We start from the raw sequence: 15,164 nt of genomic DNA on the forward strand, positions 1-15,164 counted from the left end.
CTCCCAGTGGTCAAGGCCAGAGGCCCTTTTGCCTTTGGTGGACTATTCAGTTTCTGTTCTGACAAGCCCTGTTTCAAGGGTTGTTCTGTGTTTAGAAGGTATTAGCATTTAGCAGGAGCCCTGCCTCCCCCACTTCGGGGCTCAGAAAACCTTCTCTCCAATCCCTCCCCAATCCCTCTGTTAAGGTCCTCAATCACATTTCGCTATCCCCGTATAGTGGTCACTAGGTGACCCAGTAGGGCAAGTTCAACACAACCATTTTTATGGAAATTATTATAACCAATATTAATTTAGATTTATATGTGCCAGGTATTGTGATAATAGATGTATAGGTTGGAATTCATTCAATTGTCTCAAGGCCCTAGGACACAGACACTGTTATTAATTAGCCTTATTATATTGATGAGGGAATTGGTGTTTAGAGAAATTAGGCACTTGCCCAAGGTCACTGGGAGGGTAAATCAAACACAAGATGTTAACCACACTGTACTGCCTTCCCAACCACCTAGCAAGCTCGGCCACAACATCAAGGAAACAGGGCGACCAGGGCCAAGAATCGTGGCCCTCTGGTCAGGTTATCCAACCCTGTGTTTGTACAACCTCCTCCGAGGGGGACGCCCACACGGATGACCTCTGGGTATTGTCTACTCCGCCTTAGGAAGAGTGATTTCACAGACTTCCTTGGTAACCTGCTTCATGATCTAATCACGAACCTACACTCTGGTTTGAGCAGAATGTTATCAGTGCGCAGAATGCTCCCTTCTGTGTGGTAAGGGACAAGAGAGACCTGCCTGCACTAACATTCTTCCCAGACTGAAGACAATTAAAAAACTATTCCCTTTAGCTTTCTCTTCCCCAAATCAACACTTTGAATGTTTCTCCAGACTTCCGCTGCCCATCCCCCATGTAAACCACAAGATTTGCTGTTGTTACAGAAGTGAAACTGGGGCGGGAATTCTAGCATTTCCATCTCATTATTATTTCTGTATCACAAAGGCGGGAGAAGGGACCTTAAATCTGAGCTCCCTCTCTCTGTGACAAGTGACAAGCAAGGGTCTGACCTCCAGCAGGCCTGCCTGCATTTTTGGCCACATCTGGCCAATTCTCCTCCAGGGAACCCCAAATGGGCCCCCGAGACGGGCGTGCAGTAAGACCCTGTCACAAAAGAGAACCTGATGACACAGAAGACAGGTCTGTGCAAGGGGGAAGCAGGAAGGGAAGGCAGGAAGCATCCGCTGGGATTCGGATCCGCAGTCAGGCCTGGGCATGAGCCCCTGGGAGAGGCCAGCTAGCCTCAGCTGGGGACACTTATCTCACTACTTTTCAGGTTGTCTGTTCTTGTTTCTTCCACAGAAATGGGGTTTTCTGTTGAAGCAAATTAATTTTTTCCCCAAAGGTCACCTAAAAAGCAGATCTGAAAGGCTGGAGCATGAGTCGGAGATGCCAACAGTTATCAGCAGAGGTGGTTTCTGGAAACCTGAATTCCAATCCCTAGCCAGACAACTACCCTTTGACCTAAAGCACAAGATCAGCAATAAATCCTGTTTATCACCTGACCAACACGGCAGCTCTTTCCTTTGGTTTTCAACTGCCTCAGAGAGCGGGATGCCAATAAAAACTCCCCTTTCCCCTTCTGAAAGGCACGTTCTTAGGGAGCGTGTGAATGTGCACGTGTGTGCCTGTGGTCACGTGGGAACTGCCATGCCCTGGATCCAGGGCAGGTAGGAACCCTGCGGGCAGCTCTGCGTGAGTCAGGTCAGCCTGAGAGATGCAAGGCCTCTTACAGAGGGGCAACCAGCCCTGAGGTGCACAGTGTCCTGGGACTAAAGCTTGCTTTTCATACAGTGAAGAGATAAGAACACAGGATGCTAGGCTCATGGCCGTGACCGGAAAAGGACGGCAAGGAAAAGTAAGCATGAGCAGCCCAAAGTCCTTTTTCCAGCACTGGCCAAGGGAGGATGGATATTCTTAGATCTGACCTCCCCTACCCCCCATCCTGTTCCCTGAAACTTGAGCCCTAAAATTCTGGGAAGGAACTGAAGATGGTCCACATTTTCCGAAGATCCAGATCCAAGGTCAGAGACAGAGATAAAGGCATCAGAAAGGAGATACACAAAGAAACAGGTACAAGAAATCTTTCATGATTCTGGTACTTACTAAAACAGCAGGTTGCATAACGAGGCCAAATAAAAAACGGCTGGATTTTGTATCTTCCACCATGGGAAATGCACTGACATGAGTTTCTTGGAGCCCAAGCTCCCTGACCACCCGGAGTGGAGACCTCTGCCCCTCGGCGGGACCCACCTTGTGTGCAGTTTCCGCAAACTGCTGGGCGCTGTTCTTCATGTCTTCCGTCTTCTCCTCTGCTCGGCCTAACCGCTCCCCACGCTCGTTCAAGGCCTGGCTCGCTTTCTGTACGGCGCTGGTCACGCTATCGGCTGCCGAATGGAGGATGCTGTTTCCTGAAGAAGCACAGCAAGAGCATCAGAGGCTACCTTGGCTGACCTACAGCAACAGAGCCCTGCGAGGGGTTAGCACCCGTAAGAGCAAGGAGGGCCCCTACAGAGAAGCCTCGAGTGTCTAGGAATGAGTCAACATTTCTTCTGATCTGGTCTGACTGCTCATGTGTAGGAAGAGAACCCACAGCCTGCAGGGCTTGGGCAAATGCTGACAGCTTCTCTCATATCCCCTTCACTGACACAGCCCTCACTGCCACTCTACCGCCATTTTGTTTGGTGAGGATCCAAAGGACGGGGTCCATCTGGATTTAGGACTTGCCTTGCAAAAGGAAATTCTTTTTATTTTTTTTATTAAAAAAATTTTTTTTTAATCTTTATTTATTTTTGAGAGAGAGACAGAGTGTGAGCAGGGGAGGAGCAGAGAGAGAGAGGGAGACACAGAATCTGAAGCAGGCTCCAGGCTCTGAGCAGTCAGCACAGAGCCCGACGCGGGGCTCGAACTCACGAACCGTGAGATCATGACCTGAGCCAAAGTCAGACACTCAACCGACTGAGCCACTCAGGTGCCCCACAAAAGGAAATTCTGACAAATTCATAGAATTAGGCAAATTTGATGAGGCTTATCTGGATCTTTTGTGCATTTCCTCTTGGCTTGGGATTTAGGTGAAAACCCAGAGGAAAAGGGGCACATAACTTTTCCAGACAGAATGCTCTCTCTTCTTTTCAACTCCTCTCTTCCATTTTACCCCATTATCCCTAGATGCATGGTTTCATGTGAGAAGCTGTCAAACAGTCCCAAAGTTCAGAGATAGGCCAGCTCCCAACCTTGAATCCTGAGTCAAAACCTGGTTGGCTGGGCCACTGTTGGTCAGGTGAAAGGGCAAAATGTGGATTATGGGAGCTATGGGTCCTCAACACTGCACTTAGCCAGGAGGTAGAGAACAGTGACAGTAACCAGCCTTAGAAGTAACTGGGCACTTCCCGATTCATGAAAAAATTGAAAACCGTCACATCTCAAAGGATTATACATCCCTGCCATCCCATTTTCCAGGACTGAAAACAGAATTTAACAGTGAAGAACTGGCAGGTGTATAACCCACTGAGAACCAGCGACTTGCAGAATTACAACCCAAGGAGATTTATAGCTGTATTTTGTTAACACTGAGTGGAAGATATTTAATGGCATTTTATGTAATGGCTTTATGTCTTTGAATAAGTTTATTGCATCATTTAACTTTGTACTTGGGATGGATACATCTAGCCACAGACAGCTTTTAATAGAAATGTCATTTCCACTGGTCTCAGCTGTAAAGTCTTCCTAATTTCTCCTCTGTGGGAAAAGTCTGTGGTTTGTGGAACAGACTCTCAGGCAAAGAAAGTGCCTGGCCCACAGGAAGCATTTTGTAAATTGTTTCACATTTTTCTTCTTTAGGAGTAGATTTTAAGGGCTTCTGCTGTGTGCTAAGGGGAGAAGAATGGGGTTAACTTAGTATTACTCAGTTGCATCAAGCACTCCATGAGCCAAGATAAATTAACAGATTAATAGGGACTACTGGAGATGGGGCTCTGGAGGAATCTTGTTGAATGCAATGATTAGATGGAAAGCCTAGGTCTTCAGAACAGATTTAGGAGAAGAAATCTTGGTCCCCCTCTCCTTCCACACCGCATGACTATGATGATAGACTCTTAGTCCACTGCCTAACATGTGAATGGCATTTTGCAGTCATAAGGCACCTTCACAAATATCTCATTTGAGTGTCACACAAATTCTATTGAGAAGACTGAGACTGGTTGAGGTTATGTGGCCTGCACAAAATCATATTGCTAGGGAAGCAGCATGGCCAGCACTGGAACCTGATTTTCCAATGACTTTTCCTTATTCTGTACCATCCTCTTTGCAGATATGGTGTAGGCTGTGGGAAACAATACAAAAGACAGAATTGTGAGATTAGCACAGACAGATGCTGACAGGTTATTTCCCAAGGTAATGCCTGACTGTTTCTGTCCTCAAGGTATTCCTCTTGGTTAATGAAGAGCTATTCACCTGTGCTGCATTGTAAGTCAAGTGGTCTCAAGAGAAAGAGGTCAATGGGATGGAATGGAAGATGGAAGGGCCTGGAAAGTGCATAGTGGTGGGGGCACTTAAGTTGCCTTCCTTTCTTGCTTCTTACAAACCCACAGCTTAGCCACCAGAGGCTACAGAAAATACGGGGCAGGGAATATGCAAGCTTACAGCCAGGAACAGCTACATCAAGCCAAAGAGATTTTAGAATTAGCTACCATAAAATTAAGAAGGTATATAACCAGGACTTGTCTTTTCCCATTGAATTGGACTCTCATGATGTCTACAAAGTTAGACACATTCGTGTTTCTGGAGTGAATCTGCTATGCATAAGCCATATTGTTTTCCTGTCATGACTTCCTTAATTTTGCACAAGATGTCAGGTAACACTGCATCCAATTTTATATGATACTGTTTAACCAACAGGCATTATTACTAAAAGAGAACCAAACACTGTCTTCACTATTCAAAGATGACACTGATTGACCATGATCAATAGAAAATCCACCTCCAGTTGTTTTTCAGACATGAGGATGGATTTGAGCAAATCTTAGGGCCTCTTGGTTGAAATTACCTCTCTCTCCTGGCTTCAATTCTAACCATATTTCAGGCTCAATGAAGTCTCATCACCTTTATCAAGTTTTATGTCAACTCCATACCCTCTTTTCTCTTACTTCCGTAAGAACTGTCTATATCTTCTTAGGCACTTAATCAAGGGCAGTCATGGGCAACTTTCCCAACTCATTTCTTTACCTACAGATGCAGTGATTTACCAGCCAGGCTATTAATTCCCCAAGGGCACCATTTTGTTATGTTGGCTGTTCCTCAAATCTTGAATGTTTCTCCTCTTCATTTGGTCTCCTACTTCCTTTCTTCTGAGATCTTGCTAAAGCTGCAATTCTGGGGTTCTGTCATTGGCCCTCTTCACTCTCTACTTCTACACTCTACATTCTCTCTAGGTCAATTTTACTCAATTCACGGCTTCAGTGACCAAATTCTATCTTTCATGAGGTTGTGCTGCTAAGCCCCAGACCCATATGTTTTCTTACTTGACAGTTCCAGGTGAGTGACCCAAAGTCATCTGGAATTCAGTGTGCCTAAGCCTGACCCCACTGTCTTTCCCCTCACACCTGCTTTTCCTTTGGGGTTCCCTGCTCAGTGAACAACCCCACTATCTGCCCAGCTCCTTAACTCAGAAATCTGGGAGTCCAGTCTATATCCTCCCTCACTTTTACCCCACGCAACTAAAGGTCCCCTTCTACACGGCTCTGTGCTTTCTATTCTCTTTATCATTTCCATTGTTTCTGTGTTGACCTAGTCCCTTCTGCTTTCAGAGTTAGAGTGATAGCCTCTTGTCTAGCTGTCCCCACAGCTAGACAAGATGGTTCATATTCCACACCTTCATAGACAACTTTTAGAAAGGCAAATCTGTTACCATCTCCCCACTAAAGATAAAATTGAGACTTCTGCCTTGCCTTTCTCTCACCTCATCTGTTACACCTTGCCAAATTGCCTAAATGTACACAGATGTGTCATGATTTTTTTTTTTTTTTTACTTATAAGCCTTCATATTACTGCCTCTGCCTGGAACCTGCTTATCTTGGTCTTCCTAAAAAAGTGGCTACTTCAGTACAATTCAGGTCCTCTCTAAGGGAACCTTGTTATGTCTAGCTTACCCTATACCCTGGCTGCTCCCAACACACATTTTCTTGTGTTTGTTTCAAATGGTGCATTTATTTCATGCATGTAATTCTTGGCTATCTAGGGTGAACTCTTTGAGGGCAGGGACCCTGCTTTTTTCATTTCTGTATTCCTGGTCCATGGCACACAGCAGATGTTCAATAAACACTGGGCGACTGAAAGAAGGATATATCATCCTTCTTAGGATTTCTTCATGGCTTAGCAGAGGGTTGGGTACATAACTGATACTGTCACATGATCTAACTACGTCCTGAAATTCTAAACTTGCCAAGGGACTAAGAGATTAGTCTGTGTCTAATGGAGTTAACTATCTCACCTAGCAATTGTGCCAGGAATACAATGAGTTAAATGAAACACAAAATGTAAAAAGGGTAATGCATTTGCTATAGTAAAAGGAAAGGGGGGGGGGTGGTTGATAAAAAAAAATCTGTTGTTACTACCCTGAAAATAAACGACAGTAAAGTATAAAAAAACAGAAGTTAAATAGCTTAATAAATAAATCCAATGTAAATAACTGTTTCCTGAACACTCACTATGTTCTGGGAATTTACTAAATGCTTCTTACAACCATCTTATGTGATGGGCATTACACGATCCCATTTCTATCAGTGGAAGCACTAATGTAAAGAGAGAGGGTTAGCGGCGTGCCAATGTTCACCCAGTAATGGAACAGCATAGCTAAGGTTTGAACCCAGGGAGCCTACCTCCAGAGCCAGTTCTCTTACTCATTGTGTTATGTGGGCTCTCCATGGGAAGTTTCTTGTACAAGATTAATGACACAGAGTCTGCATTAACTGTGGAAGGAGGACTGCAGTGCAGTAGTTTCTTATGCATTCCTTAAAATTGCAATAGTAAACAAAATATCCTATTATTATTACAAGTTAGAATAACTTACTGTAGAAAATTTAGAACACACATCACTATAAAAAGGCAATGAAATCATGTAATATTCAATTGCTTGGAGATAACCACAATTTAAGCTGATGGTACATTTTATTCTGGTGATTTTTCTGTATATGCTTTTCTAAGATGTGGCTGAGACCACCACAGATATTTCGTTCTCTGTCCTATTGTGGGCACTGCCCCATATCATAAAGAATTCTTTGAAAATACTATTTATAATGGCTGCATAACACTGCTGTAACTTATTTGGCTCTTTCCCTTTTAGATATTGGGTGTGTTTCCAAAAGTTTTGCTTTTTAAAATGAGGTTGCACTTACCTTGTTGCATTTACACACACACACACACACACACACAATCTTTGCTCACATCTCTGACAATTCCTAGAAATGAAAGTGCTGATTCAAAGAACATACACATTTTTGAGGCTCTTAATGCAGGATGAAAATTGCTTCCCTGAAAGGCTCATTCAACCTTTCTTTTTTTTTTTAGAAAGTGAGAGAGAGAGAGAGTGTGCATGTGCACGAGTGGGGGAGGGGGAGAGAGAGAAAGAGAATCTTTAGCAGGCTCCACACTCAGCACCGAGCCTGAGGTAGGGCTTGATCTTATGACCCTGAGATCATGACCTGAGCCAAAATCGAGAGTCAGACGCTTAACTGAGTCACCCAGGCGCCCCTCAACTTTCAACGCTATTCATTTGAGTGTATTGTATGTCAGGCACTATTATACTGATGCAATTGGCAGAATGACTTTGAGGGAGTGATTTAATTTCTCTGATCTTCAGTTTCTCCATCTGTAAAATGAGGGTCATGCCATCTACCTTGTGTGGCTGTTGTGGAAATGAAGACAAAGATGTGTACAAAGTGCCTGTAGATTCTCAGTGGGTGTTTGTTTCTCCACCTCCCCGAGACCACATCTGTTCTCTAGGAATTCGAAGATGGTAAGATCCCACTCAATTCCACTGCCTGTCTCCCTCTCTTCTGTCCTATTTTGGGGCTATGTGTCTTGAAGCTCACAGAAGACACTTCTCAGATAGCCCTGTATACCTGCTGTCATAGCTCAGCGTGTTGCTCAGAAAGGGAGCTGAGCACAAACTCACTGAGTCAAGGCATGCTCTACTCAAAGCTCGGGCCCATAATACTGTATTGAGTTCAGTCTGGAAATAAAACAGTCTCCCAAGGCAGATAGAACAGTAATTCTCTCTAAAGAGGCAAGAAGCATATTAATATCCAAATTTATTCAAGCAGTGTGAGAAGAGGCTGTCAACCACAGCAAATAAAGTCACCTGCCTTTTGAATTATAGTCTCTGGAAAGCAGAGACCAGTCTTACTTCATTGATGTTGCATTTATATCCATTTCACTCAGTACAAAAAAATAAATATATAAAATATATTAAAAAATAATATTATAAAAATATATATTTATATTAGTATATATTATATATATAAATATATATATTCATGCTGACATCTCTTTTTTTTTAATGCTGGCATCTTTTATGTTAAATGATTGAGCAGACTTTACTGAACTAAAGCTATAACTTGAAATATAGCAGTAACTCTGCATTAGTCTGTTTGAAATCCCAATTAAAAGAAACTTAAATGTATAGAAAAATGAGGGAAAAAATAAGGGGTATTGAAAAGCAACAATAGAAGAGAAAGAGGCAGAGGGAAGATTTTTAAAAGCACACAAAACACACCAACAGCATATCAACACAATTCATATGCACACCAACAAATATCAACATAATTTCTTTATATTGTCCTAGGCTTCAGGTTGTATCTTGGTAATCAAAATTCCTAATTCAAGAGCTAGTAGAGAGGTAACTTCAAGAATTTTCATCAGCATTCTCCTATATCAAATATCTATATCCACCTATATTTGTCTATCTATATCTATAAAGATATAGATAGGTAGATATGTATATTTGAAATGCAAAATACTCACCCTGGAAAGAAGCAGGAAAATCATCTAAAAATAAATGATCAATAAATATATGCCAATCTACACTCAGTGCTGATTAATGTGATCACCTCAGAGCAACTGTTTTAGAAATTAAATCTGTTAATAATTTTGCTTGGAATGCTTCTACTCTGCAGTCAATTTAACCACTTAGCAAGCACTGTACAATAAAGCCCCATGTATCCAAACTAACTTAAAGGAAAACTAATTATAGAAAAGAAAAACAAAATGGATTTGAGTTCTAGTACAATAAACTCACAAAAATAGGCAGGGAGATCTATTATATTGAATCTGTTAGTTGGCCAGGAACACTAGTAACTCTCACGGTGTCTGCTGAAAGTGTTTGGTAATAATTTATTCATGGAGTAGCTTAAATAGTCCCTATTCTATACTTGTCTATGGTATTACTATTTTTTAGCAAAATGATTTTCACGGGTAGACATAAGGCACACCTAAGTCTGGTCCAGTATTAGTGACATTCAAATGAACTTTCCTGGCTACAAATCTGTGGGATTCACCCAAGATGCTCTTTCCTTTCCTTTTTCTACTTCCAATCTTCGCTGCTCAGGGTCTTTACCATGAGAGGACGTATTAGCAAAAGAAAAGAAAAGTCACATGGAAACATGGTCCTCCGACTGCAGGGTCCCTTCTCCACGGTCCCTTCTCCACTCTTAAAGCCACTCTGAACCATTTATACACTATCCTGCTTCCTGGGAAGAGGGCGCACCTCCACCCCCACGGGCAGTAATTGAAGTTGCATGGTAACCGTGATACTTCTGGTGGTTCTGCTTAGGGCTGTGACTTGCCCTAAACATTTTAGAAATGAATATAATTTAAATGAGAATGATGATAATAACTTCTACAAACAGAGTAATTAAATGCACGGGCCTAACGGGTGAAACAAGCTGGTTCTTCATTCACAGACTCCATTGATTATCTGTGAGCTTGGGTAAATTAGGAAGCTCTTTCTACATTACACTGACTAATCAATACTAATCACTCTGCTGCATTTCAATGTTGGGCCACCTCTAGGATCCCTTTTTTAGATGGAGATCTTCCAAAAGGTTAAATTTCACTTGCACTTTTGTGGTAATGACTAATCAGATAAATTCTGTTACAAATCCAGGCTACTTTATGTAAAACCTTTCTAAAAGGAAGAGTCGTTAACCTGTGCTGGGCAAAGAGTATACATCAGCCCTACACTTACAGAAACAGCTACCATTCATTGAATGTCCCTATGTACAAGGGCTGTGGTAAGTTGTCAAAGTCCTCAAAGGAATATTTTCTTACCTATTTTGCAGATGAGGAAATGAGTGCTCAGGGAGGTAGAGTAGCTTACCCAGATCTTGACCCCAAAACTCTTTTATTTAATAAAATATTTGCAAATAAGAATAGTATATTCAAAGTGTACAAGATGATCTGATATGCACAGTGAAATGATTATAGCAATTAGGCTGATTAACATATCCATCTCCTCAGATTTTTTTTTTTCTTGGTGGGAGAACCTGTGATCTCCTTTTAGCAAATTTCCAGTATTCAATACAGTATTATTAACTATAGTCATCATGCTGTGCATTAGATCTCTAGACTTATTCATCTTGCATAACTTCACTTTTGTACCCTGGGACCAGTATCTGTTTCCCCCATCTCCCTGCCTGAGGAAGCAAGATAGAAAGGAAAAAAAAAACACCCACAAAACTGCACGATCCCGCTTAGATAGGGAAGCTAAAAAAGTCAAATACACAGAAGCTGGGAGTTGATCCCAAAACTCTTGGTGACTATGTCAGCATTTCCCAAAGTGGTTCTGTAGTTTAAAAGAGGGCTACTCATAAAGCTCCATTCTAGGGTAAAATGACTTCACGAAGTGCAGATCTAGCTGGTTCCTTTATTGCATAACGTTGGAAAACCTTTAATATGCTAATGTAAATTGTGAATCAGGAGGAGGTAGGAATGTGAGCAGGAGATCTGCCAGCAGAACTTCTGAAACATACTTACTCACAGGGTCCTTTTGCATAGATTATTTTAGTAGGGTGGATTTCTGCAGAATCCACTTTGGGAAATACTACAATAAACTATATTGACTCCTAAAGGAGGAAAAATAAATCCAGGCTGTCTTCATTAATTTAGTAATAGATGGACAAGTCATGTAATTACATTAAGAAGGCGTGCTTTACAGAGACAGCAGAACAGATATAGCATGCTGAATGGCAGTTCCAGAATTATCTTTTGTCTCAAGTTGGTGGCTAATTTCAGGGACCATGAAACTTGTTTGTTGCCTGCAGCTGGATGACAAAGAAGAATGGACTCAGTGTTCAGGAATACGCTGTAAAACCATAAACTCAAAAGCCTACCTGAAGGAGACCTTGGAGTTATCTATTCCTGGCATTACTAAAGGAATGCCATTCCTTGGACCATTCTATGAGGCAAATCTCTTCTGTTGGAGATGTAAAGGTCATTTTGTGGAACTGTGGCCTGTTCCCAAGTCACAGTCATACCCCATAGCTAAGGGCTCAGGAGAAAGCCGAATGCCCCCCTCCCTGTCCTACAGATGGCTATGAGCTCACACTCTCCTCCCAACTCATTATTTCAAGATTCAAGATTCAAGATTCCCAATGGCAAGGGTCAAACATTTAGCGTTTTATTCATGTCCCTTTAAACACGGTCCTTATGAACATGTTCTTAGAAGAGTTATAGGGCATCAGAAGAATGATTTTAAGGACTTCTTTTGGATCTGTTTTGTTCAGTGAATATCAGGCTCACAGAAAAGTGGCCAAAATGTAACTTCAAAGAAGGAATCCTTGTTTTGAGGTTAAAACCTCAAGTGGCTCTAATTTGGTAAAATGGATTTTGTCCATTCTGTCTTTGCTCTGTATGTCAATAAACCAGCTTTGATCTGCAGCTGTCAGCTTTCATGACAGTTGGAAGCTAGTGTCTTTTACTTTAATAACTGATATATACAATTTGAAAACCTCCTACCATGCTACTGGCTAAAACTAATTCTGTTGAACATGTGAAGTCTGCTGCTTCCTTACTGGGTGACCTTGAAGAAATAACTTACCTCTCTATGCTTCAGTCTGTTTCCTCATCTGTCATGGGGTTGGTCTAGTATCTACCTAATCAGGTTGTGGGGAGGGATTAACGAGGTAATGTACAAGTGGGGCACTTAGAACAGTGTCTAGCACACAGAAGATGCAACTTTAGCCATTACCGAAGAGAGAAACTTTAGTTATTTGGCACTAAAGAGTCTTTGTGTTCAGCTTTCCACTTCAACTTGTTTTCCTTTTGCTATTGTTGTTCACCATGAACATTCTTGAAGGAAGAATCCATTCTACTGTTGGCCTCATACTTCCCGGTGACAGTGGACTTCCGGAGAAGTGGTTTCCACACCACTCTACTAACATCGCTCCTTCAATAACCTGAGTCCATTGGCTATTTTAAGTTTCCTCCACTTGGCCACCGGACCACAAGGTGACTGACTACTCCTTTTTAAAATCTGCTCTTTCTCTGGGCTTCTGTATCAAACTATTTTTTAATCCCTCCACCACTTTGATTATTCCCTGTCAGTTCCATTCCTTTCCCGGTTAGGGGTATGAGGGCAGAAGATACAAGCTATGTGACCAAAGGTAAATTAATCTCTATGAGCCTATTTCTCATTGGCACAGTGGTGAGAGAAAAAGTACCTATTTTTCCTAGAGTTTGTCATGAAAATGAAATGAAATATATACTTAGCATAGGGTTAGTAATGCAGTACGAGCTCAATACACATTGTTATTGGTAATATCTGATTCACTCAGCACATTTATTGTAGTATAAATATGGGTCAGACACTGTCTATACTTGTCTGCTTCTCAAATTTGACGTTAGGATTAGCCCATTCTTTCCCTTCCCATCTTCCATCTGACCTTCTCTTCCTGAATTCACTGTGTTAGTAAATGGCCTTTCTGTCTACCCTGTATCCTTTGCTCAGTCACCGTTACTCCAACCTCTCTATCACATCCCACACATGTGTCCATGCAGCCCAGAGTGTTTATCTCAGCAAGGGCACTTTGCTTAGCCCTCCACTCTATTTCCAGTCCTCACCAGGTCTTACTGGACTATGTAGCAGGCTGGGTGGTTTTGTGGTCACTGGTCTCTCAGTTTCTAATGCATCATCCTCTTTCCTTATTACTAACCTGATCATGCTCCTTTCTTGTTGTGACACTTTGTGGACTTACCCATAATTCAACACAGTCAACTCAAGAGGGTCCCTCGTGATCCAGTCTCAAGCTATTCACTTGGCATCCCCCAACCCCAGACTCCAATCTCTATCCACTGCCTCATGGTTTCTCGACAAAGTTTAGAAAATCATTAAAGTTTTACCAATTTCCTACTATAGGTAAAGTGGAACACAAAACAAATGAATTTGGAAAAAAAACAGAATGTGAATAAAAAGCTTAATAAACAATATCATGTCTAGCTCTGTCCAAACATTAGCAATAGCGTGTGTGTGTGTGTGTGTGTGTGTGTGTGTGTGTGTGTGTATTGCAACATTAGTACTCAAATGCAAATCTAGCACTTGGATTTTGGTGTCTAACACTGTATTCTGCTAGAAGAAAGCAAAGTTCTTTGGAAAATAGTGGATTTCATGCCTTAGGGCAAAGAAAACTCAGATAGGCCTGAAGCATTGCCTGACAACAAGGATACCTTCAAAGAATGCAGGGCTAGGGCTAGAAGGAAAAAGAAGTCAGGTTAAAGCAGGTCCCACAGGGCAAGTTGTAATATTTACAACATTAACAGTAATAGAACTTGTAACAATGAAGATGATGATTATAATAATTTTATACAACTTTGTGGAAGCCATAATTTGTTAATGTTCATATAAAATGTATGAAAATGAAGTTGAAGTACAAAACAAGGTTGACTGTAACTGGATGCTTAATTTATGTTATTGATTTTAATAACTAAGGAGCATTAACATGTTTGAGTACTGATGTACATAGAATGCTTAAGTATTTATCTACGTATAAAAGTATGATTTGTTCCTATCTGTGTGAGTAGTGATGGGTAAATATAGGAAACTGAGTAAGCCAAAGTGTTTCAGAAGGAGTAGAAACTGTTCCAGAACAAACTGATGAATATCAATGGCCAAGTATAGCCGCTAAGTAGGCAAGAGTAACCACGGTGCATTCTAAAGTACTGACTGTGTCCTCTTTAGAAATGTGGCTATCTGTTCAGGCTAGACTGCATCTGGTAGGAGTTAGAAACCTCTACATAACAAGACAAGTTATGATAAGACATTAATAAGGCATCAGTATGTTTCCTGTAGTGCTAACATACCAGATCAATGTGTAATAATGACATGGTGAAGGATTAGGTAATTAGGTAATGCTGGCCTAGGAAAGGAAAGCATACACCATTCTGGAAGAACACCCATCAGGTTGAAAACACTGGACTCTTGTAAAACCTCCTGATGGGAAACATGAAATTCAGTTATAAAAAGGGACCCAGTGAGATATTCAGGGCCTGAAGTTTGGGATCACACTGGGAGAAGAAACCAGGCCTGTGCTGCCACCAAAAACCAGTTGTTTGACATCTGGTTTCTCCAGACTCAGGAAACGTGAAAATAAGCAATTCAAATTAAATTTGGAGATCTACGAAGAAGTAATAACACGAAGACACAAATTAAACCTAAAACCATGGTGTGTTAGTTCATAAAAAGTTTAAATATAATATTCTTTTAAGTATTATAATTATTATTTTTGCATATGTTTAATCTGTTTAAAGTAACTAAAAATTCCAATATAATCAGTCCTACTAAATTGTGATTACAGTTTAAATTGTTTAACAGAATTTAAAAAACTAAGTTTAGTAAACAATGTTCAAAAGTTTAAGAAAATTTGATTTTCCGTGTTTTGTTTAGGAGAAATATTTAATAAATTGAGCATGAAACAAAAAGAAAATAGGAGTATTCTCTTTTTGCACAAAATCCCACCAATCTTCAAGGAATATAATCAATATCCTCAAACGTACCATCTCTGTTCTTGTCTCTGAGCCTTTGTAGTCTCTGGTCACTCAACCTATGATGCCCTTTCCTTCTCTAA

General features: G+C 41.2%; 1 protein-coding gene across 3 annotated transcripts in view; it reads right to left on the bottom strand.

Moving 5' to 3' along the window:
• Positions 1-15,164, bottom strand: part of STXBP6 (syntaxin binding protein 6) — a 251,586-nt gene that overhangs the window by 6,545 nt on the left and 229,877 nt on the right. For all 3 annotated transcript variants that reach the window (XM_047863792.1, XM_047863789.1, XM_047863791.1), the window contains exon 5: positions 2,305-2,462. In XM_047863792.1, coding sequence (XP_047719748.1) covers positions 2,305-2,462 — 158 coding nt within the window. The remainder of the gene's footprint in view (positions 1-2,304; positions 2,463-15,164) is intronic.

This window comes from Prionailurus viverrinus, chromosome B3 (assembly GCF_022837055.1).
Source record: "Prionailurus viverrinus isolate Anna chromosome B3, UM_Priviv_1.0, whole genome shotgun sequence".
Lineage (NCBI taxonomy): Eukaryota > Metazoa > Chordata > Mammalia > Carnivora > Felidae > Prionailurus > Prionailurus viverrinus.